General features: G+C 35.0%; 1 protein-coding gene across 1 annotated transcript in view; it reads right to left on the reverse strand.

Moving 5' to 3' along the window:
• Positions 1-1,381: 1,381 nt before the first annotated feature.
• LOC121872701 (BTB/POZ domain-containing protein 1-like) overlaps positions 1,382-25,514 on the reverse strand; it is a 37,397-nt gene continuing 13,264 nt past the window's right edge. The window contains 9 exon segments of the mRNA XM_042375699.1: positions 1,382-4,760; positions 5,994-6,116; positions 11,413-11,524; positions 11,818-11,948; positions 12,064-12,250; positions 12,684-12,859; positions 13,037-13,181; positions 13,351-13,572; positions 16,390-16,969. Coding sequence (XP_042231633.1) covers positions 4,602-4,760; positions 5,994-6,116; positions 11,413-11,524; positions 11,818-11,948; positions 12,064-12,250; positions 12,684-12,859; positions 13,037-13,181; positions 13,351-13,572; positions 16,390-16,969 — 1,835 coding nt within the window. The 3' untranslated portion in view covers positions 1,382-4,601.

Raw genomic sequence — 25,514 nt, forward strand, 5'->3', positions numbered from 1 at the left:
ATAACAAAATAGTTATACAAATAACGCGAATTTCCACATCAAAAGACGAAATTTCAACAATAACAGTGGTGCACTGGCTACACAATGAGACAAAGATGGCGCCTGACGCTCTTGTTGTGGGTCGCGGTACAACAATATTCATGCGCCAGGCGAAATAGTCCGGTATTCATCCGCGTTCGTTGTAGGAGTTGCGTTCGTTATAGCATTCTCAATTTTATAGGTAAAACCATTCGTTATAGGAATATTCGTAGTAGGATCCGTTCGTTATAGCATACCCCACTGTATATACACTCACGGTGGTTCCTCGGTTAATGAACGGTTCGGTTTACGAAATTTCAGTTAACGAATTACCTTCCATAAGAATCTTCAATTCGGTTAACGAACCAAAATTCGATTAACGAAATCCTTACGAAAATCACGTTTTGTTGTGAGCATCAGCTGGTCAGCTGATGGGCTAGTCTGCCCAGTAATCTGTTCTATGTTTACATTCATTTCCAATGGAGTAAATATCAATAAAGTGGTGCTATTTAATATTTTTGCATGTTTTATATTAAAATTATTAGTCATTTTAACATTTATTTAACATCTTGATAACATATGCAGTACAGTCGGTCACAAGGTGTCAGTCTGGCTTTGTTTACAGTCTAGACAACATGTATTTTGTTGGTGTCTTGAATATTTTTGCATATTTCATTGAAATTATTGGTCATTCTGAACTTTAGTTAACATATTAATAATATATAGTGCAGTGCAGTGTTGATTTAAAGAAAATAATCTTGAATTACACCAAGTGAACCTAAAATTTTATTGGTGAAATGACGGCATCAAGCATGGGTCCCCTGAAAGGTTATTTCTCCTCCATCCCCACTTCCTTCTCTTCTCCCTTCTCCTCCACCCCCACTTCTAATTCCCATCATCATCATCAATCAGGAACCTTCTACATAGGTACACACCTCAAAGTAAGTGTACTTTACTGCATTTTTTTTTTTTTTTTCTTACTTTGTATGTACTTTTCTGTGAGCTGGAACCAATTACCCAATATCCCATTGAAACAATGGATTCGGTTAACGAAATTTTCGGTTAATGAACGACCTGGAACGAATTGTGTTTGTTAACCGACGGACCACTGTGTGTGTGTGTGTGCGCGTGCGTGCGTGTACACCTGCTCCATTAGTTACTGTTATATGTATGTATGTGTTGTTGTTGTTCTGGGCTGCATGCTTTGGTCTGATAGACAATCATTATACAGTACTTGAATTATATGTAGAGAAAATTATTTTTATTAAAATTTACTCTTATTTTGTGTAAGTGATAAAATGGTTTCAAAATGCAGGGCCTCAATCGTTTTGCATGATTATTTGGGATAAAAGATTATTACATGTTACATGTTCCGTTTTATTATGTTTACACATAATTTTGATTTATATATTCCATCACAGAGGACACAGGCACAAAAAGGAAGATACATTTAGTAAATTTGACCCAGAAATATAGAAACTAGAACTCAAAATTGGGTAAAATTAAATGATTGTATAATTCTAAACAGTGACTAGAAAACTCCCAAAGACATGCGGTACTTTCACAAGTTAAATGTACGAGTATATTACTGGACTAGTGAACAGATTACAAACCATTCCCAAACAGATGAAAGTAACCTGCCTGATCAGTGGGAACACTTGAGTTAGGTAATAATCTGATGATGCTACAATACAACCAGTAGTTTTGCTCATGTGTAACAAATTAGTTATTCTAAATACCTGTAGTTAATACTCAGAAAACACATACTAGATGTATCATCTAGTTAGGTAACTGAAAGCTACCAAAATCAAAAGATATATATTTTATCTATTAAATAAAAATGCACAACCAAACATCAATACAGTCTGAGATCCCAACATAGAAACATTACACAAACATCAAGAGAAGAGAATATCCCTACAGCTAACAATTTTATAACATTTCCCAATTCAACCACTTGGATGAAGATTAGTTTAATTCATGACACTGACAGTAACAAACTCCACTTATAATACCAAAAATAATACCTGTACAAACGGCATAGCATATGAAGATAAACTCAGTTCATGAAACTACCTTTTGTGTGGTGCTAGGTAGCTAAACATTAGACTGCATCCACTTGCCTACATCCTACCACTTAATTTTTTACTTTGGGTGTATACACAGGAGCTGTGTAGGTAGTTGGATGTCTATGTTACACACAGTCAGTGTAATTAGGAAATATCCAGTTACCTACATGGACTCCATTAATATAGGTACTATAAAAATTGAGAACAATGGGAATTGGCAAGTCCCCTGGATACTATTTTTTTTCTTTTCCACTGCAGCACAAGATGGCTGAAAAAAAAGAGCAAAGGAAGGCTGTCCTTTCATTTGCTGTCATTCACTCACTCCTGAAAATATGGTCTCTCTTATGGCATTCCCCATTCACAACAAAGCCTCGAGATATTTACCATATTTGGTTTATCTAGGGGTGAATGGTTCGAGGGAAGACTGGGATTAAGGTCACACCAAAATTGAATGGCACAAGCATCTAAGAAGAAATGTGAATGAATAAAGCATAACTTTACGAGAAGCCACCTTAAAATACTTTTACACAAAGTGAAAATCAATCGAGTCAGTGGGTAGTTATAGAACAGAAACCAAATTTCCAACTGAGTATTGCTGTTAAATCCCCTAAGTTTCTAGTCAAGGAGATAATGCATGTGTATTCACAGGTGGACTTGATTGATCTAACACTGTTTATAACTTAAAAAGTACAAAAGCCAATCGGATACAATTCATTATCTCCCCACACTGTCAATTATAAAACCAACATTTGATGCCCTGCCAGGTATTATTATCTGGTCTTGGGTTTCAGATGCCTGTCATTACCCCTATAACATGTCAACCCTAAGATACCATAAATGCCTATATCTGGTCATAGATATACTGTATAGTAAATACAACTGGTCCACTGTGAACCCTTACATGATAATGCTACAGTACAAGAACAAAAAGGTTACTCTGGCAACCTGGACTTTGAAAAAAATTCAAGAAAAATCATGTGATGAAAAAGTAAAAAAGAACTGCAACAAAAAATCTACTAAAATGCCTTACAAACTATTAAAGATTCTTGGAAAATATCACATCCACTACAATGCATTAAAACAGCTTTTAAGAATGTGATATTTGCTAATACTGGACTGTGAATGCAACACAAAAAAACAAACATAGCAATGGGGGAATAAACAGTAAATACTGTACTGTATCCTGAACATGGTAAAATAATTAACAAGACACTTCCTTCTGTACATCAGTTCACCTCATTCACATATAAAAGTTAGGAGTAAATGTTCTATCGGGGAGTGCTATTGTCTTTGGCAACAATAATCTAACCACATGATTGTTTATCATACATCCTCAGTCTTTGTGCACTTTTTATTATTATTATAAAAAAAATCTTATTTACCTTGCTTGTGTCTCTTTTCATGATTCCCAATAATAGCACCTGATAATTCCTTGCTCCACTTGATGTAAGATCCCTTTGATGACTGGTGTCAATTTACGACATCCACTCCAAGATCATGTACTGGTAATGTATGAACTAGAGCCTTGGAGGATTCACATTGTTTGAAAATGTATACTGTATAGTATATTCATTCATGCTTAAAGGTCGCACATGTAGACCTACCAGCCGTTCAGAACACTTCACGTAACATTACTTGGAAAGCCCCGAATCACATCAACCCCATGGCTAACAATACTTTTTTAGAGACTGTACATCACAATAGGCTGAATTATGTTTTCTAGCTTGCTTACATTCATTTTCATCTTTTTCTTATCACTTGTTATCCTAAACTTCATTTGTTGAGATTCTCTATACATTTCCTTGGCTCAAGACCAATATTTATTCTAATCTAAAAGTATAGTACCTACAGAGTTTCAAAGACTTCTATTTGTATATCAAAGTGTACATGCTGTGGCCTCTGACAATAGCAAAACTAAGAAAAATTGGAGAATGCCAACACACATTCTTAAAATTACTGTGGAAATTAAAGTCAATTCATTAATACTGTACTGATAAAATTTTCATCAAATATGCTGGGTTAAGCAGATGATGTGTTTACAGCACCTCTGATGACTTAAGCACACATAGTCTTTGGAAAACTCGGTTGTTCCTAAGAAACTTGTTTGTTAGGTCTAGCTACTAAAAATAACTAAATGCATTATTCTGACTTGAGAATATATAAATGCCACCAATGTAATTTCTTCAGTTGGAAAGAATGCTTATATCTTTAAACTAAAATATAATAAATACTGTAAATAAATATAAAACCGACATATGCTTGAGCAAATGTATTAAGTGCAATCTAACTGCATTGAAGTAGAGAGTGAAAAATTCTTAATGACTACTGTATTACTCTTAAAGATTTTAAATATTTGAGCAGCTTGTCACATCGTCCACTTTCAAAGCTACTATGAATATTTCGCCCAAAATTTCCCTTTCCTACAAAAATTTTACATTTGTCAACCATATGCTAAATGTTAAGTACGTACCAAATAAAATCTGACCAGATGTATGCCAAATGGTTATTAATCATTTATGTATAGAATATGATCTCTGGTATCTGTCCATCTTCAACAGAAGTGCCATTGTTGTTGCCAGCAGCATAAGTGAACTGAAACGTTGCACGGTCCCCAGAAGGGCATTCCACTGCTACTTTGCGGACTCCTTTGGTCCCATAGTGTGAATCAGGGCCCTGAGTGTAAAAATTAAAAGAATTAACACCACATGAAGTTAACTGAAAATATCATAACTGTTTTACACAACAATCTTACCCTCTGTGACTTTAATGAATAACAGCCATTACCAAACCATACAACAATAAGATCACTGAGGAAATGCTAAAAATGAGAGATGGATAAATGAATAACTAGAGTATAGGTTATGTATGACAGGAAAAGATACCATAAGAACACCAAAGAGCATGTATAGTTCCACTGTATAAAGGGAAAGTGATTACTGTATAATGAATATGAACATTACAGAGGAACTGAATCTGCTGAGAATAACAGGGAAAGCATGTGAAAGAATCATCAAGACATTTTTGGGTAAAAATAGTGTGTTAATGAACGAGGATGTGTGAATCAAGTGTTTGCCTTGCCAGTTAAGAGGGCACTTGGAAATCCTACATATTGTATAATGCCCACTTCTGACTGTTAAAGTAGGTTGGTGATACGAAGGGCATTCAGCCGTAAAAGTTGTTTCAACTTTGCCTGATGGCACCAAGGGCACCATGTCAAGTAATCATGGCTAACCCACTCGAGTGTGGATAATGGGCCTGAGACAGTGATAATGATGATGATTTATGGATCTGGAAAATACACAAGACAAAGTTGATAGAAAAGCAATGTGCAAGGACCTCAAAATATATGGGACAAATGGGGTATTATTATATGCCTTTTAGAATTTCTATACAGAAGGTGATGCACAAGTCAGAGTGTGCCACTGGTTCCCAATGAAAGTAAGATTAAAGGATTATGACACATCACCATGCTTGTTCACTATTTTCATGGATGAGATAATAAGAGGGGAGCAAGGTCAGTAAATAAATAAAATATGAGAGTAGGGCCAAGGCAACAGGAAGTGCTATCAAGAAGCTGCTAAACCACCTTTATTAAGATTTTAGATGGCATCATTCTCTGGCTGAATGCAAAAAGGACCAATGTCAAAAAATTACAAATTAGACTTTGGTCCATGTAACCCTGATTTCATGGGCCAAAGTCTAAATTGGTCCTATTTACACAGCCAGAGCATTGTAACTGTTTAAGGAGAATTTCAATCGCATGTCAACTACTATACCATATCATTTTTTCCTATCTTTCAGTAGAAGGCAGGCACTGGTCGGTCATATCCACTTATCAACACATCTAAAATACAGTACATAACATTTGCAGCAACCTTGGCAGCACAAACTCATGCAACATCTCACCTTTAATGTAGCATAAGCGGTGTAGTTAGTATTGGGCAACACCTCAACAGGTTCCTTGAACATGACTCGAAATGTGTTCACTGTACCATCAGACGTAAAGCTTGTGTCGTTGCTTGCGCACACCTAAAAATCAATATCACACAAAGGTAAGACACAACATTACAGTAAGATACAGAAATTTAGTTAAAGGAAAATGCGAGATATTAATTAAACTGTTTATCAGACAGATATACACAAGTTTCTTCCATTCTTCAAATCCTGTTTGGTCCACATGTGGCATGATAGTTCCTATGATAAACCTACTACTGCATGCATTCTTGAAGTTTTGAGCAAAAACTCACAGAAAAAACAATTTGTGTCATTGTGAGGTGTTTCACTAATTATCCTTATCTGGGTATAATATTAAGTTTTGCCAGAATATCTTGCAGTAATATTTAATGATTGTTAATTTTGTTTTGTATGAAAATGGCATTAACATTTGAGTAAGAAATAAAAAAAATTTGCTGAAGGTCAGTTACGTAAAAAACAGATTGTAGACATGGCTTAGTTATCAGTACTGCAGTTCTATCTGCTGTAAAATGGTCAGTTCCTCTCTATAATACACAATCTAATTATTAGCTTTATACCATAACTAACACTGAGGGAGGAGGGGAGGTAAGATGAATTAAAAATTCTATTCTTCATTTCTATGACTCAATTATTACAAATTCTACTGCTGAAGAAGGGGTAAACTTGGCCCTCCCTCAGGAGATGTATTCAACAACAGACTGTACTGTATGACTTGCAGAAGCACATGTTACCTGCGTCAAAGTATAGTACGGTACTGTACAGTGGTCCCTCGGTTAACTAACACAATTTGTTCCACAGAGTCGTTCGTTAACCGAATCCATTATTTCAATGGGATATTGGGTAATTGGTTCCAGCTCACAGAAAAGTACATACAAAGTAAAAAAAAAAATGCAGTAAAGTACACTTACTTTGAGGTGTGTACGTAGAAGGTTCCTGGTTGATAATGATGATGGGAATTAGAAGTGGGGGTGGAGGAGAAATCACCTTTCAGTGGACCCATGCTTGATGCAGTAATTTCACCAATAAAATTTCAGGTTCACTAGGTGTAATTCAAGATGATTTTATTTAAATCAACACTGCACTGTGCTATATATTAATTATCAATATGTTAACTAAAGTTCAGAATGACCAATAATTTGAATGTAAAAATGCAAAAATATTCAAGACACCAACAAAATCGATGTTCACTCCACTGTAAACAAAGCCAGACTGACGCCTGGTGGGTGGGTCAAGCGGCTGATGGGCGCACAAAAAAATAGATCCCTGTACTGTACATATTATCAATATGTTAACTAAATTTTAAAATGACTAATAATTTTAATAAAAAAAAACGCACAAAAATTAAAGAGCATAGCTTACTTGATATTTACTCCATTGGAAATGAATGTAAACATAGAACAGATTACTGAATTGGCAGACTAGCCCATCAGCTGATGCTCACAACAAAACGTGTTTGTCATAAGGATTTTGTTAATCGAAGTTTTGTTCGTTAACCAAATTGAAGATCCTTATGGGAGGTACAGTCGGCCCTTAAACATAAGCCGGGGTTAGGTAACAGAGATACCCGTGAATGTTAAAAATCCGTGTACTTTTGCTGCCACCCCCACCCCCCTCCCCTCAAAAACCCCTGGCCCCCCCATGTCCTTATTTACCATATATACCGGTGTGTAGTTCGAGTTATTAAGACCAAATTATTTGGCAAAAAATTGGGGGTCGACCTCTAAACGGGTTATAGTTTCGTTAAGTTGAAAAATATTTTCCAGTAAACAATGGAAACGACGCACCAACGCACCACCAGCTGTGAGTGTTGGTACAGTTGCCAGGGCAGATCTCTTGCATCATCATAGCAAGCCCAAAGTAGCCAAATGCATGGTATGGTATGCACAGGATGATGTAAAACAAAGTACAGTATTACCCCGCTTTACAAGGTTTCACTTTCCACGATTTCTCATTTACGCGGTACCTTGCCAGAACCTGACTTTCACTTTCCGCGGCGCATCTACTCATATACGTGTGAAGTATAATTTTTTTTTTTTTTTTAGTTCATAAAATTCATACAAATTACCCGGCCAGAATATAATTTACATTGCTGGAATTCTTACAATATGATGATCATTTTGAATATAAACATCATGGATTTTGCATTAGACAAACAAATTTTAGATCTAATGTAATAATTTGGTTTACACAAAGCAAGTATTTTATCTTTTGTGCAAAATATATGAAGTTTACATTCAAAATATTCCCTGACCTGCAAGGAATCCAGAAATGTCAATTATATTACCTTAACTTTAGTCTGAGTTATTATTTATTACTAAAAATGTAAATTACTATTTTCTCCCAAAGCTTCTCTGGTAGGGAGGGAAGGTGGGGGGGGAGGGAGGGAGGAACCGACCCAGCTAGGGCGGAGTATTTTGATTGACAGATAGTGTCCTTGAAGAATATTTCTTTGTTTATTTAATGAAGATACATGTTTTAGCTCATAAAATTCATACAAATTACCCGGCCAGAATATAATTTACATTGCTGGAATTCTTACAATATGATGATCATTTTGAATATAAACATCATGGATTTTGCATTAGACATACAAATTTTAGATCTAATGTAATAATTTGGTTTACACAAAGCAAATATTTTATCTTTTGTGCAAAATATATGACGTTTACATTCAAAATATTCCCTGACCTGCAAGGAATCCAGAAATGTCAATTATATTATCCTAACTTTAGTCTGAGGTATTATTTATTACTAAACGTTAAAATCTAGTGTTTCACCCAATCATTTCTCAGAGAGGTAGGGGCCAGTGAGCTGGGAAGAGGGGGGGGGGGGATTTGAGTCCATTATATGAATGGACATTAACCTGGCGACTGTATTTCTCTTAAATATTAATTGTGTGAGCATACCATAATAAAATTTAGATGTTATTTTTACTACAACATAGGTATTGTGTTGGAAAAAGTGGAGTTTGGGGGTCGGGCCAGTCTCTATTGGAATTAATCCCATATGTTCTGTTGTTCACTTTACGCGGTTTTCACTTTCCGCGGTACCCTGTGGGTTCAATTGACTGCGTAAATCGGGTACTACTGTATTCATTTTTTAAAGTTTATTTATAGATACTGTACATAAATTTTTGTTCATTACATTTGAAACATCAATCTTTGTTAATTAAATTTGAAACAAAAGAAAACTACGGTACCATATTTTCATTAAAATATTACATCAGAAGTATATTTTACCTTAAATGTGACTGAATGAATATATTCTCAGAAATAAATATGGAAATGTAATATTACAGTGGAAAGTGGGATAAAATCATGACGAAAACAATGACTTTCGCAAACTTTCGTTGTTCAAAAGATTTTACCGTAATTGCTTTTCGAATGGTTTTCAGTTAAAAAACTGTTGTACCGTACTGTAATACAATAATATTCTATCCTATCATTAGCCTCATAATCCCACAACTGAAAACCATTCGAAAAGCAATTACGGTAACATCTTTTGAACGAAAGAAAGCGAAAGTCATTACTTTCGTCACAATTTTATCCCACTTTCCACTGTAATACGTACGTCACTTCAGCAAAAATATTACATTTCCATATTCTCTCCATATAAATAGTAGTTTTGTTGAAACGTAATGTATTTCAATGTAAATTAGGATAAACTACATGAAAGCAAAAGACTTTACCTAACCTTCCTATGTTCAAGCTATGTTACTCGTTTTTTTATGAATAGTTTTTGGTTAAAATACTGTTATATTAGTGATATTCTATTCATACTGTGCTTGATATAATACATTCATGGAAATGTAATATTTTTGCAACTACAATGCTGATGTCAACACAAGCGTGGTTACAGCGAGACTGACTGAGTGAGGGAGAGCTATGCATGTGTGTGTGAGGTTGCGGAGCGGGCGGTGTCCCGTGTTCGGTGCCGCGCGTGATTTGAATGTACTTCAAGGTACAGAATATTCCTCCGGTGGGCAATCTGCGGATGCTAAACCCGCGTATGTTAAGGGCCGACTGTAATTCGTTAACCTTAATTTCATTAATCGAACCGTTCGTTAACCGAGGGACCACTGTACTGTATTATGATAGTTAGGCAACACATTTACTTGGAGGCTAAGTTATAAACACATCTACTATTCTGTTGTTGGATTTGTTTTAAAAATAAATTTTTACTCATTAAAAATAAATAATTCAAGCTACCGGGTAGTTGGAAAACTTAAATAACGTTTTGTAGATTAGAAGACTACCAGATTACAGCTTTGCATCTCTGAATTAAAATATAATCATAACGTTAAAATAATGGACTTCGAAGCAGGTTGTTTAATCAGGACTGGATGCACCCTCCCTCTTAATCTAGAGTTGTAGGGATAGTTACCCCACCACCTTCTTGTATTCACTTACTAAAAGAGAATTAAAAGCATTAAAGACCAAGAAGATGTATGGATGCATATTGATATAATCAAAGTGATAAGGAGAGTGCATGAAAATATGATGAGTGAATGAAACATTGCTTTATACAAAACAGCTCTGAAGGTCTCAGGAGATGAGAACTGGAGACAAGTGAAGGGGAGTATAATCAAGGAGGTGTGAGGGAGAAAGAGAAAAAAGTGTGATGGAATATTGTGGGGAAATATGCAAAAGGAGCAAATTCACAGTAACAGATGACATACTAGAGGGCAAAATGTGAGCTAAACAGGAACTAGATAAGAATTACAAATATGAAAGTGAAAGAAATATGAAGCACAGGGCAGATCAGGTTTTACTTAAGTGGAATAAATTGGGAGCCAAGAGATTGTTTTGAAGACTATCTAATTCAGGGGTGTATTGTAGCACCAATGGTGGAAATCCAAGGAGATGGAAGGATGGGGTGTGGGACATTTTAGAAGTGCGTATGAGACAGCGATGACTGTGGTGTCAATTGAGTTTTTGGGAAGAACATACAGCTTTTGTCATTATATGTGGCTATGTCACTTGCCACAGTGTAATCCAAGGCAATGCAACCGTCAACAACTCTACACTATAATGATTGAGAACAATAATTGCCAAATTTGCTAAAAATTTTATGGTGACTTATCTAAATGTATGATTAAACTATACATGGCTACCTGTCTGAGTTATTACATTCATAAAGTTGGACATGCATGCATACATATATACATACACACACACACACACACACACATTAAATTTTTATGTTCCCCCTCCAGCAATGCAATAGAGGACAATCAATGCAATTTATAATAGAGTAAGTTGTTCCTTAATAAAAAAATATTAATTGTTAATATGTGAGCTAAACACCAAGTGGAAGGGAGATACAAAAGCATAACACTACTGTACTGTACCTTCCCAGTGGCTGTGTGGATGATCTGGACTGTCACTTCATACTCAGAAGGACCGTGAATGGATCCATACATTCCAAAACCAACAACAAAGATGCGCCGATCCACAATAAATCTGAAAAACGAGAATCATATATACTGTAATGCCATTTCCAGCACAATAATGTAAATTTGCAAATAAATATCTTGTTGAATCTATCTCCAATAGTAGTTTTATTCTGTACCTGTGTGAATATTATCAGAGAATACAAATATCAATAAATGAAAAAACAATTCTGTTTCTTCCCACAGTGCTGTCTCTACACAATGACTACCATACTGAGTTACAGTTTTCCCAAATATGCATTAGACTTCTGGTAATGCTATATAATTACCAGTGAAATGTAACAAAAATTAAGTGTACTCTACCGAATTCTGTCACTAGTGCCAGAGTAACCCCAGCGTGACTCTATCTGCTGGAATCGGCATACTGTCTGTTCCTTGCCCGTCATACAACAGCGGGGTACATCCAGGAAGTTTACAGGGGGTTTGGGGTTTACCTGAAATATGGAAATCTCAAAATAGCTTTACATAAGGTATACCACACTAGTTCTCCTATGTGATAAATTATATTTTTAGATGTTCAGTTGGTACAGCAAGAGAATCCTAACTCACAGTAAAATGAAGAAAGAGCTGAACCACTTCACGATCTGTCAAAATCCCAGACTGTGCAGGACCTTGGGCAAATTCTTCAACTGTCATAAGTGGAAACCGCACCAATGACAGTGCTCTCCCTAACACTGCTCTCTGGTTGGCACTTGTTACAGGCACACCATCACGCTCACATTCAGCTTCAGACCACCTGTATATGAAACATTCAGTAATACCCATCAGGTTGACAATTCACTTGATGACTCACTGACCATTAGAAAATTATTCAAATAAAATAAAAATTGGATCCAAATACGGTAACATGAACAGTGTAAATAAAATTATCACAATGTGCAAAAGTTTGATAGTAATACAACACACACAAGCTACAATGGAAGGATGCAGGGTTTTGGTAATAGTTCAGACAACTGAGCTTAGTATGGTAACATTAATGAGAGAAAAGTAGCCATAAAGAAAAACTTCTTTTGACAACCCAAATCTTCATCACAGAACCTCCAAGACACACTCATGTTAAGAATTTGAATTCCCTTGGATAGTACACATTGACAGAATGACTCGCATAAATGTAATCACTTCATACATGCTGTGCCACTAATAATAATATCAGGTCATCCAAATATTACCTGACTGTCGCCTAAAAGCTTAGCCTCGCGGATCCAAGAGTATCTCGTTCAAGCACCAAACACAGGGTGCTGCTGTCAATATCTGTGAAGCCTTCTGCAGCCAATGAGTCAGCTGTGTTTTTATCTATCGTCTCCAGGCAAAGAGCAGCCAGTTGGGGTTCATCAAAAAGTCGGGCCTAGAAAACATTAAATGGATATAATACAATTTATATACCCCATGAGAGTTGACAACATTAATATTGGAGAGGTGCAAATTTGAGAATGTTATAGGGAATCCCTAAATATAAAAAAAAGAGCCAAATCCTAAGGAATACCAACTGAGGTAATCTACTGATAATATTCAATTATCTTACCTGAGTCAGAAGCATAAATGCATTATCAGAGGACAGGTTGCGTTTGAGAAAATCCACACAGGCTTGCTCAAGGGCAGGAACAGCATACTTTTTTGCTGTGTACAATACTGTCATCACAGTTTCAGGACCAATTTGAACTTCATCACTGAAATTTATAAATATGACTTTTGCTCTGGTAATTTTCTAAAATTTTTCTTTATAGTATATTTCAAACAGCAAATGATGATGAAAAATATTTTGAACTTGAAATGTGTATGTGTTTTGATGCAAGAAGACAGATAACAGTGGCCAGTGATCACCACATAAAAATCTACCTGTACAAGAACCGCAAGAGCGCAAGAAATGCCTGTGGCTCCACATCAGGTAACTCGATCTCCTCCTGATGAGTGCTCAGTTGGCCATTAAACATAGCATCAAACACAGCACTGCCAACTGCTAAAACGAACTTGTGTGCAGGTATTCGCTGTCTTGAGTCACCTTTCCCCACCAGGAAATGAACATCACTAAGAATTTCATTATTGAACAGGAATGCAAATCTGTAATGAAGAAATTATTTCACATTAACACCCTAGTCAATATAGTAACTACAATAGTCATAATATAAAGAAATTAAAAAGCAAATAAATTTTTCAAAACATGTGTTAAAGGGTTTACATGGAATTCTTAACATATGGATGAGTTCAGATACATACATCTGCTACATTGGCCCAGTATCTAATAACAACAAGGGATAATGTTAAGAATTCAGTCTTGAGATACAGTAAATGGAACAGTTCAAAGAAGAAATTCATTTCTCTAATTTAAATTTAATACTCACTTAACTTGGTAAACTGTGACCTTCGTACTAAAATTAAAATTTAATTCTCTCAGAATGATATACACGTATGTACTGTATATTAATTTTCTAAGCAAAACAAAGAATCATGTTTGAAAACTGTTAACATACAAAACTTGTAGTACCAAATAAGAATGTCCATACAGACTTCTGGACATTTAAAACTCTCAAGTAGGCCCTAAAGTGTTACACTATCACATCTGTCCAAAACACAATCTTCCATACTACATAGGATATACTGTAGCTAAGATGCAAAGAGCGATGCCTACATGAGATATAAGGTAATAGCTCCCAATATTTGCAGAAGGTCCAGAGGTAAAATTCTGACTGCTGACTGTTCATGTGTGTCCTGACACAGAGGAAGGTGTGTGTATGCAACACTCAGTTGATTTAGAGACCTATTTTGTGAAATACAGTAACTGAATATAATCATAAAAAATTATGTGCAACTTGTTACGTGTACAAGGGGGTGTACTGTATATACAGTATCTGCATTACATAAGCAAGACTTTATTGCATATGTTGTGATATAACCTTGAAAAAGTTACATAAAAAAATTACAATTAAGGTTCATGTCACTAAATACCTTCCACAACTCTGAGCTTCTCAGTCAACCATGGTTGATAAAAAATTTAGTTTGGTGTACTGGAAGGAACAGACTTTAGGTGTTGCACAGGTGATTCTGAAAGAGGTTAACGGAATCATAACCCAAAAGCAACCAAGGATATTCCTGAATATCAAAGCTTTGGAGTTACAAATATAAGCATCAGCTAAATGTTGCCAAACAATTGTCCTGAAGTGAATGGCACAATAAAAATAAATAATAAAGAAAGAAATATAGTTATGGTGCAAAAATGTACAATCTCACCATACAAGGAATATTTCTTTTACTTTCAGTCCTCTTCCCATTTAAAAAGATGTATTCTGCTGTGATGCTCCTCTTCTGCAGCAGTCCCAAAATTTGGTTTATCCCTGTCACTGAACACATACCAGCACCTACACCTTCCCAAAAAGTCCCAACACTGTTCTCTGTTTATTCACACACACTGTTACTTCCTGGCTGGCCATCATCCCCCTCACTTCTAGCACGTCCTTCACATCATCCTTCTGGTCTTCTTCCTCCTCCTACCAGCCACCTCTAACTTATACACACTTCTTACTAAACTTCACTCCAATACTTTTAATATGCCCACAACACCTGAGCACACCCAGATCCACTCTCTGATCAACACTTCTTACATTTCCACATCTCCTTATTTCTCTCTCTCTTATTCTTTGCATCCTCTTTACCCCAATATACTGCATTGTCCACAAGCATGTCTTTTATTTCAGTTCTAGTTTGTTCCAGCCTCATGCATCTTGGTTTATGTTTTACACCCATAATAGTGTCACTCAACAATTATCTTTGCCTCCTTTCTTTCCTATAATTCCCAATCTACATATTACTTTTACTTCCTTTCCTACTCCTACATTGTGCTTCAGTTCATCCACTCCCAGATACCTGAGAATCTTTTACTTCCTACAAAGCTCTATCTCCAGCCATGTCTTCTCTGTATATAGGTATTTATTTTCATCACTTTGATTTTGTTTACATACTCTCATCTTTCTCCTGTTGCATACTCTTCCAAAGTCACTCACTAACTCTTGTAACTTTGCTTCCATCTACAGACTTACACCTCTCCTTATCATTCTTACTTTCACCTCTTACTATCCCATCCATTAAATTACCGTACTGAAAAACCTTGGTGACCTTACATAGGTATCCATGACATAATCTTACTCTCACTGAGGATCTGTTCTACCCAACAATCACCTAACATATGCTTCACTTCCCTATAAAAACTCTGGATAGTGTTAAAACAATTTCCCCCATCACCCCACACAGTTTTATTACTTCCCACATCACTTTTCAATCAATTTTATCATGTTTTTTGTTTTTGTTTTCTTCATGCATATGTACCACTAACAAATAATTACTGTAGCCTTTTCCAAAAAAATTTTGATCATCTTCCTTGATGCAAAAACACTCTCTATATGTACTCTTCCTTTCCTGAACCCTCACTAACTCACTCCTTTTTATTCATTCACAAACACTATATAACTCCATATATATCACCATCCACCTCTTTTGCTCTTTTTCTCTCAGATTATCCAGATTTTACTCCCCCATTTTACCCTTCAGCTTGCTTTAGGCAAGACAGGGACATCCAGGTTCTTTTCACTCTTTATATTTTCAATTAATCTCTCATCACACTGATCATATCTACTTTACCACCATATGTCACATTTAAATAATATGCTTTGCTTCTTGTTAATAGGCAAATACAGGAAGGTGAGATTACAAACCCCATACTTTACCCCCAGATTAGGAGAGGTCAGGTCCCAAGCAAATAACCTACTCGCATGAATGTACTATACATAACACAAAATAATATTAATAGCATGCATTTGTATTTGATTTGGTATAACTGGGTTTATGTGTATCCTGCCCAGTGTTTTAGAGACACTGCAGTCATACCTTTCTTTTACAGTTGTCATGGTGGCTTGCCAGTTATACATAGGCCCTCCATTACTAGTTGTAATAGCAGATGTGTTAGTGCTAGTAGAAGTGGTGGTGGTAGTAATGATGTTTGTGGAGGAGTTGTTACCACTAGAAGTACTGGAGGACACGTTTGAGACTTGAGTTGAAGAACTGATAGTGGTAGTGGTGCCAGTTGCAACGACAGAAGCCAGAAGTGGTGGTGAAGAACTGGTGGATGAGACCTGAGAAGGAGATGGTGCTGATATTGATGGTGGTGGTGGTGGTGGTGGTGGTGGTGGGGGTGGTGGAGGTGGTGGAGGAGGAGCAGTGCCTGGAGCTGCTGGAGGGCCAGCTGGCATTAAACCAACAGGTAATGTGGAGGGATGTGTGACAGATGAGGATGGAAGCACAGGCGGAAGGTGTGGAGGCACAGCTGAGCGAGCAGAGACAGGGGACGATGGAACACCAGTCCTCCGTAGCACACCAACAGCACTGGCTGTTCCAACATGATTGGTGTGCAATGTGGGAGATGCCGGAGAGGGTGGTGGGGCACTGGTGCTTCCTTCACAGCTGTTTCCTGGAAGAATGAAAAATACATATACAGTACACTTCATTTTCTGCCCGAGTTAATAAATTTAATCTCTACCCTCGTTAGTATACAGTCATGTGCCGGTTAACGTCCAGCCGAACAACGTCCGATCGCATATACGTCCGTGCCCCTCCTCCCCCAAAAACAACACTTCCGTGACGCCTGCTGGACCACCACTCCACGACCCCTGACGGAACAGCGATCCTTCCCATACTGGCCAAATATTATGTGTTAAAGGAATATCCTTCCTTAGGCTTTAGTAAGCATTTGCCTCCAGGTGTAATGTTAACCTACATCTATTGAGGATAAAATCTTTCACCTACAAATTGACAATAATACATTTGCTGTAATCAGACATATCTAGTTGCCTCAACGCAACCCCAGTTGCAATTTCAAATTCTGTGTCATTACTAAGGAATAACGAAGTCTCTGGTGCACTGCACTCTAAGATTAAGAGAAAACGGACTCAGGCATCCTGAAGCGAGAGAAAACGGACTACTCTGATGGGGGACACACGCACTCACACGTTCCACTCATACTGACAGACTTGACACTCACTTACTTGACAAGTTTTACCAACCATTAGTTGTGTACGTTATCCAGTGAATTTAGTCAATATTGTACAGTACAAGTACACTGCAATACAGTGGTCCCTCGGTTAACAATGGACCTAAGTGCAAACCTGTACTGTACATGTACTAAATGATTACGGTACTAAAATTGTTATGTCTATTGCAAATATAGATTGTTTATACAGGTATTCAAATAAATCACTATCTTACAAGAATCCCAGCAATGTAAGTTATATTCACCCAGGTCGTTTGGGTGGCAAATTATGAGAAGAGCTTAGTCACTCTTAAGGAATGATAAATAAACTCACAGGCCTTCAGCGCCAACTGTCAAATCATATCTCAAATAAATAAACAAACACCAGACACTCTGTCACCTCACCTCCCCCCCCTGCTCCCCCTCTTCCCACGCTCGCTGGCTACCTCCCTCCTTGTGTTCCCAGACAAAAGATTGGTGATTTCTTGATGCTTTAAGGTGTTTATTTTACATAATATCTCAGACTAAAGTTAAGATAAATATAATTTGCATTGCTGAAATCCTTGCAAGACAGATTAATTTAAATATAAATGTCATATATTTTGCTCAAGATAAAAAAATTATAGTACATTAGTGTACAATACTGTAGTACATTTTATAATATAAAGTTTTTCAACTTTATTTTTGGGTAGATTTACATAAATTTCTTCATTTATTTTCATCCATTTACATGCACACACAATACTAAAAGAAACATAAAAGAAATAAATGACCTTAGTGCAAAGCTGGAGTGCACATGTACTAATTTGATTACGGTACTAAAATTGTTATGTCTGGTGCAAATTATAGCATGTTTATATTCAAATTAATCAACATCTTACAAGAATCCCAGCAATGTAAATTATACTCACCCAGGTCATTTCATTGGCTTTTTATAAGAGAGAAGCTTAGTCACTTAAGAACTGATAAATAAACATGCGTTAGACCTTGGGCGCCAACTGTCAAACATACCACCTCCCCTCCCCCCACGCCCCCTCGCTCGCTCACTCCCTCTTCCCCATCTGCCCAGCGTTGCTGGAATCCTTGTAAGACAGTGAATAATTTTAATATAAACGTCATGTATTTTGCACAAGTGATAAAAATTAATCACCTGTATCACATTACAGTTGTGATTTAAGAGTAAAAGTGTATATGTACGTACGTATATAGTATTCCACATACACGTAAGTATAAATACAAAGTTTATGTGATGATCGGACAACGTCCATTTCGGTTAACATCACTTTTCCAAGAAAGTATCTAGGACGTTAACTGGCGCATGCTGTATTAAAGGAGGTTTATATAAAAATGTAAATTCCAACAATACTTTCAGTGTATGTCTTATGCTATATTCAAAGCAGAATCATATTTGCAAAGACTCACCTAAACATGAGTTTACTATACTGTACATATAAAGATCGTTTAGGTAGTGATCACCTTACAAAAACTCACATGTATCATGTATTAAAATATATTTATATATATATATATATATATATATATATATATATATATATATATATATATATATATATATATAAACGTATATACTCATCTATAACCCCTCGTTTATAGGTCGACCCTGATTTTTTGATCAAGAAATCGTTAATTTATGATATTCCTCGTTTATAGTTTGACCCACGTTTTTGAGGGTAATGGAACAGCAAAACCTTCAGTAAAAACATTCTATGTCCTATAAACTGAGGCTCGCCGTGCCTGAAACACGAGTGCCGAAGGCAAATTGTTTACCATTTATTATTACGACACTTTACACTGAAACGCGGGTAGTTTCAACAAAAATATTGTATATTTCCATTCAAATATTTATTCAAGTCAATTAGGAGGGAATATTATTGTAATACAACAGTTTTTTAACTAAACTATTCGAAAAGCGATTTCGGTAACATCTTTTGAAGGAAAGAAAGCGAAAGTCATTGTTTTCGTCACGATTTTATCCCACTTTCCACTGTAATCTGTACGTAATTTTAGCAAAAATATTACATTTCGTGAATGTATTATATCAAGCACAGTATGAATAGAATATCATTGTAATATAACAGAATTTTATCCGAAAACTATTAAAAAAACGAGTAACATCTTAAGAACATCGGAAGCTTAGGAAAAGTCTTTTGTTTTCGTCATGTATTTTTATCCTATTTTACATTGAAATACATCACGTTTCAGCAAAACTATTTATTTCCAAGAATATATTCATTCAGGCGCAGTTTAAGTGAAATATCCGTGTGATGTAATAGTTTTTTAACTGAAAACGATTCGAAAAACACGTACCCTCTAGCCCCGTTCAAGGAGAGGACTAGGAGAAGCTGTTTGGTGCTGCAGACGATGACAAGGAAAATGATTTTGATGGATTTTAATGAAAATATTCAGAAATATGGTTTTGTAGTATTTATTCAAGTCAATTAGGATAGAATATTATTGTAATACAACAGTTTTGTAACTGAAAACCATTCGAAAAGCGATTACGGTAACATCTTTTGAACGAAAGAAAGATAAAGTCATTGTTTTCGTCACGATTTTATCCAACTTTCCACTGTGATACGTACGCCATTTCAGCAAAAATATTACATTTCCGTGAATGCATTATATCAGGCACAGTATGAATAGAATACCGGTGTAACATAACATTATTTTAACCAAAAATTATTAAAAACGAGTAACTTCTTGAACATCAGAAGGTTAGGTAAAATCTTTGTTTTCGTCATGTATTTTATCCTATTTACATTAAAATACATCACGCTTTCAGCAAAACTACTATTTATTTCCGGAGAATATATTCATTCAGGCGCAGTCGGTAAAATATACATGTGATGTAACAGTTTTTAACTGAAAACGATTCAAAACACGTGTACCGTCTAGCTGATACACGCAACAGCTGGTGGTGCTATGTGATGCGCTCGCGCCGTTGTAAACAATAGGAGGTTGAAGTAGATTACGGTATTATATTAAGTGTGAAATATCGAAAAGTTTTATTACGGTATTTTTGTAGATCAATGAGAACTGTGATACCGTGATATGATATGATAAGTTAGTCTGTGCTAAGAACTTCAACATAGACCACTGAAAGCACGCTAAGGTAATTTCGCCTATTGTAAGTTGGTGAGCTTCATTTGCTGAAGGAACTGCACAACTTTTCATAACTACAGGCTCGGTTAACGTAACTCAACTGCTCCAGAAGGTCGCTTGTTAAACCAAACGCTTCAAGAACCCAAACCATTGTTTCAATGGGTTTTGTAATTGGTTCCAGCTCACCTAAAATTTCCTAAATTCAATAAAAATGGTAGAAAAGTTCACTTACTTTGAGGTGTATGTAGAAGGCTCCTGGATGATGATGATGATGATGGGATTTAGAATGGGGTGGAGGAGAAGGAAGAAGAGAAGGCATTGGGGTGGAAGAGAAGTCACCCCATGGTGCCATTTCACCCATAAAATTTTAGCTCTCTGGTTTAATTCAAGATTATTTTTAAATCAATGCTGCACTGCATTATATATTGTCAATATATAAATATATTTCAAAATGACCAATAATTTGCTTGGAAACACAGAAAAAAAAGCGTTTAGTTGAAGAGAGTCTCAAGCAAGATGTTACCTCCAGTGAAACAGAGAGAGACTGACTTCGTTTGCGTTAAGAGGCTGGATGCACATTAAACTAGTCACTTTACCTTCAATTTTGTTCAATAATTGTTAAAATGACTAAAAAATAGAATATTAAACTTTTAAAATTATTGAATAGTATAAACTTCTTGATATTTACAAAAATAGTAAGGAATTTAAGCCCTAGAACCGATTAATGTATTGGCGGACTGATACTAAAGCTGGTTGCCCGGTCAGTGCAAGCGAAACATGTTGAGGTCGGTTCAGAAGAAGTTCGTTGTTTAATTTTTCGTAACCAATTGAAGATCCTTATGGAAGGCAGTTCGTTAATCGAAATTACGTTAACCGAGGTGTTCGTTAAACGAGGGGTCACTGTAATTGGTACATAATTTACTTTTCCATTGTTTACTGGCAGTAAATGGTAAATATTTTTCATGTCTGAAGCTAAAAGTTGCTCCTCGCCCTTCCCAACATGCACGGGTTCAACCTAACAAAACTATTACGCATGTATAGGACGACCCCCAATTTTTTGCCTAAAAATTTGGTCTTAAAAACTCGAACTATACACGAGCATGTATGTATGTATGTATGTATGTATGTATGTATATATATGTATATATGTATATATATATATATATATATATATATATATATATATATATGTATGTATGTATGTATGTATGTATGTATGTATGTATGTATGTATATATATATATATATATATATATATATATATATATATATATATATATATATATATATACATACATACATACATACATACATACATACATACATACATACATACATACATACATACATACATACATACATACATATATATATATATATATATATATATATATATATATATATATATATATATATACAGTTGAATCCCACTTAACGCGTCAATTGAACCCAGAGGGTCCTGCTAAGTGAAAACCAAGTAGTGAATAACAGAACATATGGGATTAATTCCAATAGAACCCAGCCCGACCCCCAAACTCCACTTTTTACGACAAATAACTATGTTGTAGTAAAAATAACATCTTAATTTTATGATGGTACATGCACACAATTAATACTTAAGAGAAATAGAGAAATACAGTCGCTAGTTAATGTCCATTCAAATAATGGACTCAACTCCCTCCCCTCTTTTCTCACACTTCTGGCTCTTCCCTCTGAGAAATTTTTGGGGAAAACCAGGTATAGTAATAAATAATTCCTCAAACTAAAGTTAGGATAATATAATTGACATTGCTGACTTTGTAAGACCAGGAATATTTTGAATATAAATGTCATATATTTTTCACAAAAGATAACATATTTACTCAGAATAAACTTTACATCTAAAATTTGTATGTCTAATGCAAAATCTATGATGTTTATATTCAAAATGATCAGCAAATTGTAAGAATTCCAGCAATGTAAATTATATTCTGGCCGGATAATTTGTATGAATTTTATGAGCTAAACAAATATCTTCAGTTAATAAAAAAAAATATTCTTCAACACTATCTGTCAATCAAAGTACCCCACCTTGCCTTCTCTTCCAACCACGTGGTCAGTCCCCAACCTCCCCACCCCCCACCAATCCTCCATTCAAGAGTTTTTAACATTTAGTATTAAATAATACCTCAGATTAAAGTTAGGATAATATAATTGACATTGCTGGATTCCTTGTAAGACCAGGAATATTTTGAATATAAATGTCATATATTTTGGACAAAAGATAACATAATTACCTAGAGAACAGTTTTTATCTAAAAATTGCATGTTTAATGCAAAATATATGTTGTTTATATTCAAAATGATCACCAAATTATAAGAATTCCAGTGTAAATTATATTCTGACCGGTAATTTGTATGAATTTTATGAGCTAAAACAGGCAGGTGGCGGTGGGGGTAGCGACCAAAAATAGCTTCGAGCGGACACTCACCGCTATATGATGAAAAAATGCGTTATGAAAGTTCAGCTTTGGCAAGGCACCGCTGTATATGCTAAAACGCTATGAAAGGCTATAAGCTGGGTATATATATATATATATATATATATATATATATATATATATATATATATATATATATATATATATACAGTAGTACCTCATACATAAACGGTCAATTGAATGTTAAGTGAACAACAGAACATATGGGATTAATTCCATAGAGATCAGACTACCCCAAACTCTACTTTTTCCGACACAATACCTATGTTCTAGTAAAAATAACATCTTAATTTTATGATGGTACATGCACACAATTAATACTTAAGAGAAATGAGAAATACAGTCGCCAAGTTAATGTCCATTCAAATAATGGACTCAACTCCCTCCTCTTCTCACATCACTCGCTGGTTTTCCCTCTTTGAGAAATTTTGGGAAAACCACTAAATTTTAATAAATAATACCTCAAACTAAAGTTAGGATAATATAATTGACATTGCTGGATTCCTTGTAAGACCAGGAATATTTTGAATATAAATGTCATATATTTTGCACAAAAGATAACATATTTACTCAGAGTAAACATTATAACTAAAATTTGTATGTCTAATGCAAAATCTATGATGTTTATATTCAAAATGATCATCAAAATCTATGATGTTTATATTCAAAATGATCATCAAATTGTAAGAATTCCAGCAATGTAAATTATATTCTGGCCGGGTAATTTGTATGAATTTTATGAGCTAAAACAAATATCTTCAGTTAATAAAAAAAAAAATATTCTTCATGACATTATCTGTCAATCAAAGTACCCCACCTTGCCTCTTCCAACCGCCAGGTGGTCGGTCTGTCCCAACCTCCCACCCCCCACCAATCCTCCCTTCAAGAGAAATGTTGGGTGAAAAACTAAATTTTAACATTTAGTATTAAATAATACCTCAGATTAAAGTTAGGATAATATAATTGACATTGCTGGATTCCTTGTAAGACCAGGAATATTTTGAATATAAATGTCATATATTTGCACAAAAGATAACATATTTACTCAGAGTAAACATTATATCTAAAATTTGTATGTCTAATGCAAAATCTATGATGTTTATATTCAAAGATCATCAAATTGTAAGAATTCCAGCAATGTAAATTATATTCTGACCGGTAATTTGTATGAATTTTATGAGCTAAAACAAATATCTTCAGTTAATAAAAAAATATTCTTCACACCGTCCAGATGGTCAGTCGTCCTCCTCACCCCACCAACCCTCCCTACCAGATGTGTGGAAAACCAGAATATTTACCTTTTAGTAATAAATAATACTCAAACTAAAGTTAGGAGAATATAATAAGGATTCCTTGTAAGACCAGGAATATTTTGAATACAAATGTCATATATTTTGCACAAAAAATAATATATTTACTCAGAGTAAACATTATATCTAAAATTTGTATGTCTAATGCAAAATCTATGATGTTTATATTCAAAATGATCATCATATTGTAAGAATTCCAGCAATGTAAATTATATTCTGCCGGGTAATTTGTATGAATTTTACAAAAAAAAAAAAAAAAAATTTTATACTTCACCGCGATATGATGAGTAGATGAACCGTTAAGTGAAAGTGTAATCGAGGACAATCACAGTATATGAGAAATCGCATGCTTAAAACCGTTTAAGCGGATATTATTGTATATATATATATATATATATATATATATATATATATATATATATATATATATATATATATATATATATATATATATATATATATATATATATATATATATATATATATATATATATATATATATATATATATATATATATATATATATATATTTTATAAGGCACTGGCACTGGAATGACTGCAGAACCCCTCTCTATTATCGGAGGCTCTGCAACCCCATTAAAACAGCACTGTGTAATTTCACTATAATTCCCATATTATTTAGGCTCATTTGGTGCTGGGTTCATGAAAAAAAAAATCCCACACTCAACCCCAGATAAGTTATTATGATGTATTAAAATTCCTGCTGCTCTGTTTACATGGATGAACAATTGTAACCACCCAGCCTGCCTGGTAAGGAGCTGTAATTGAAATTTTAAATATTCTAAATGTGTTTAATTATTTCAAGGTCATTAATTAATACAAACTTCTCAAAGTTTGAATTTTCGAACACAGATCCTAAACCAGCATGTAATGGAGCACCTTTCTATGAAATCTGAACCAAATTTAAGGTTTGACCTTATGTGCTGAAATGCAAAGTCAGGAGTTTTTGAGGCAACAAACGCCTTTTTTCTAGAAAGTGAAAACTAACGAAGGCCATATTAAAAAAGGGATATAGTACATACAGTGGGGTATGCTATAACGAATGTAATTGGT

Source organism: Homarus americanus, unplaced genomic scaffold, assembly GCF_018991925.1.
Source record: "Homarus americanus isolate GMGI-L3 unplaced genomic scaffold, GMGI_Hamer_2.0 scaffold39155, whole genome shotgun sequence".
In the NCBI taxonomy this organism is placed as follows: Eukaryota; Metazoa; Arthropoda; class Malacostraca; order Decapoda; family Nephropidae; genus Homarus; species Homarus americanus.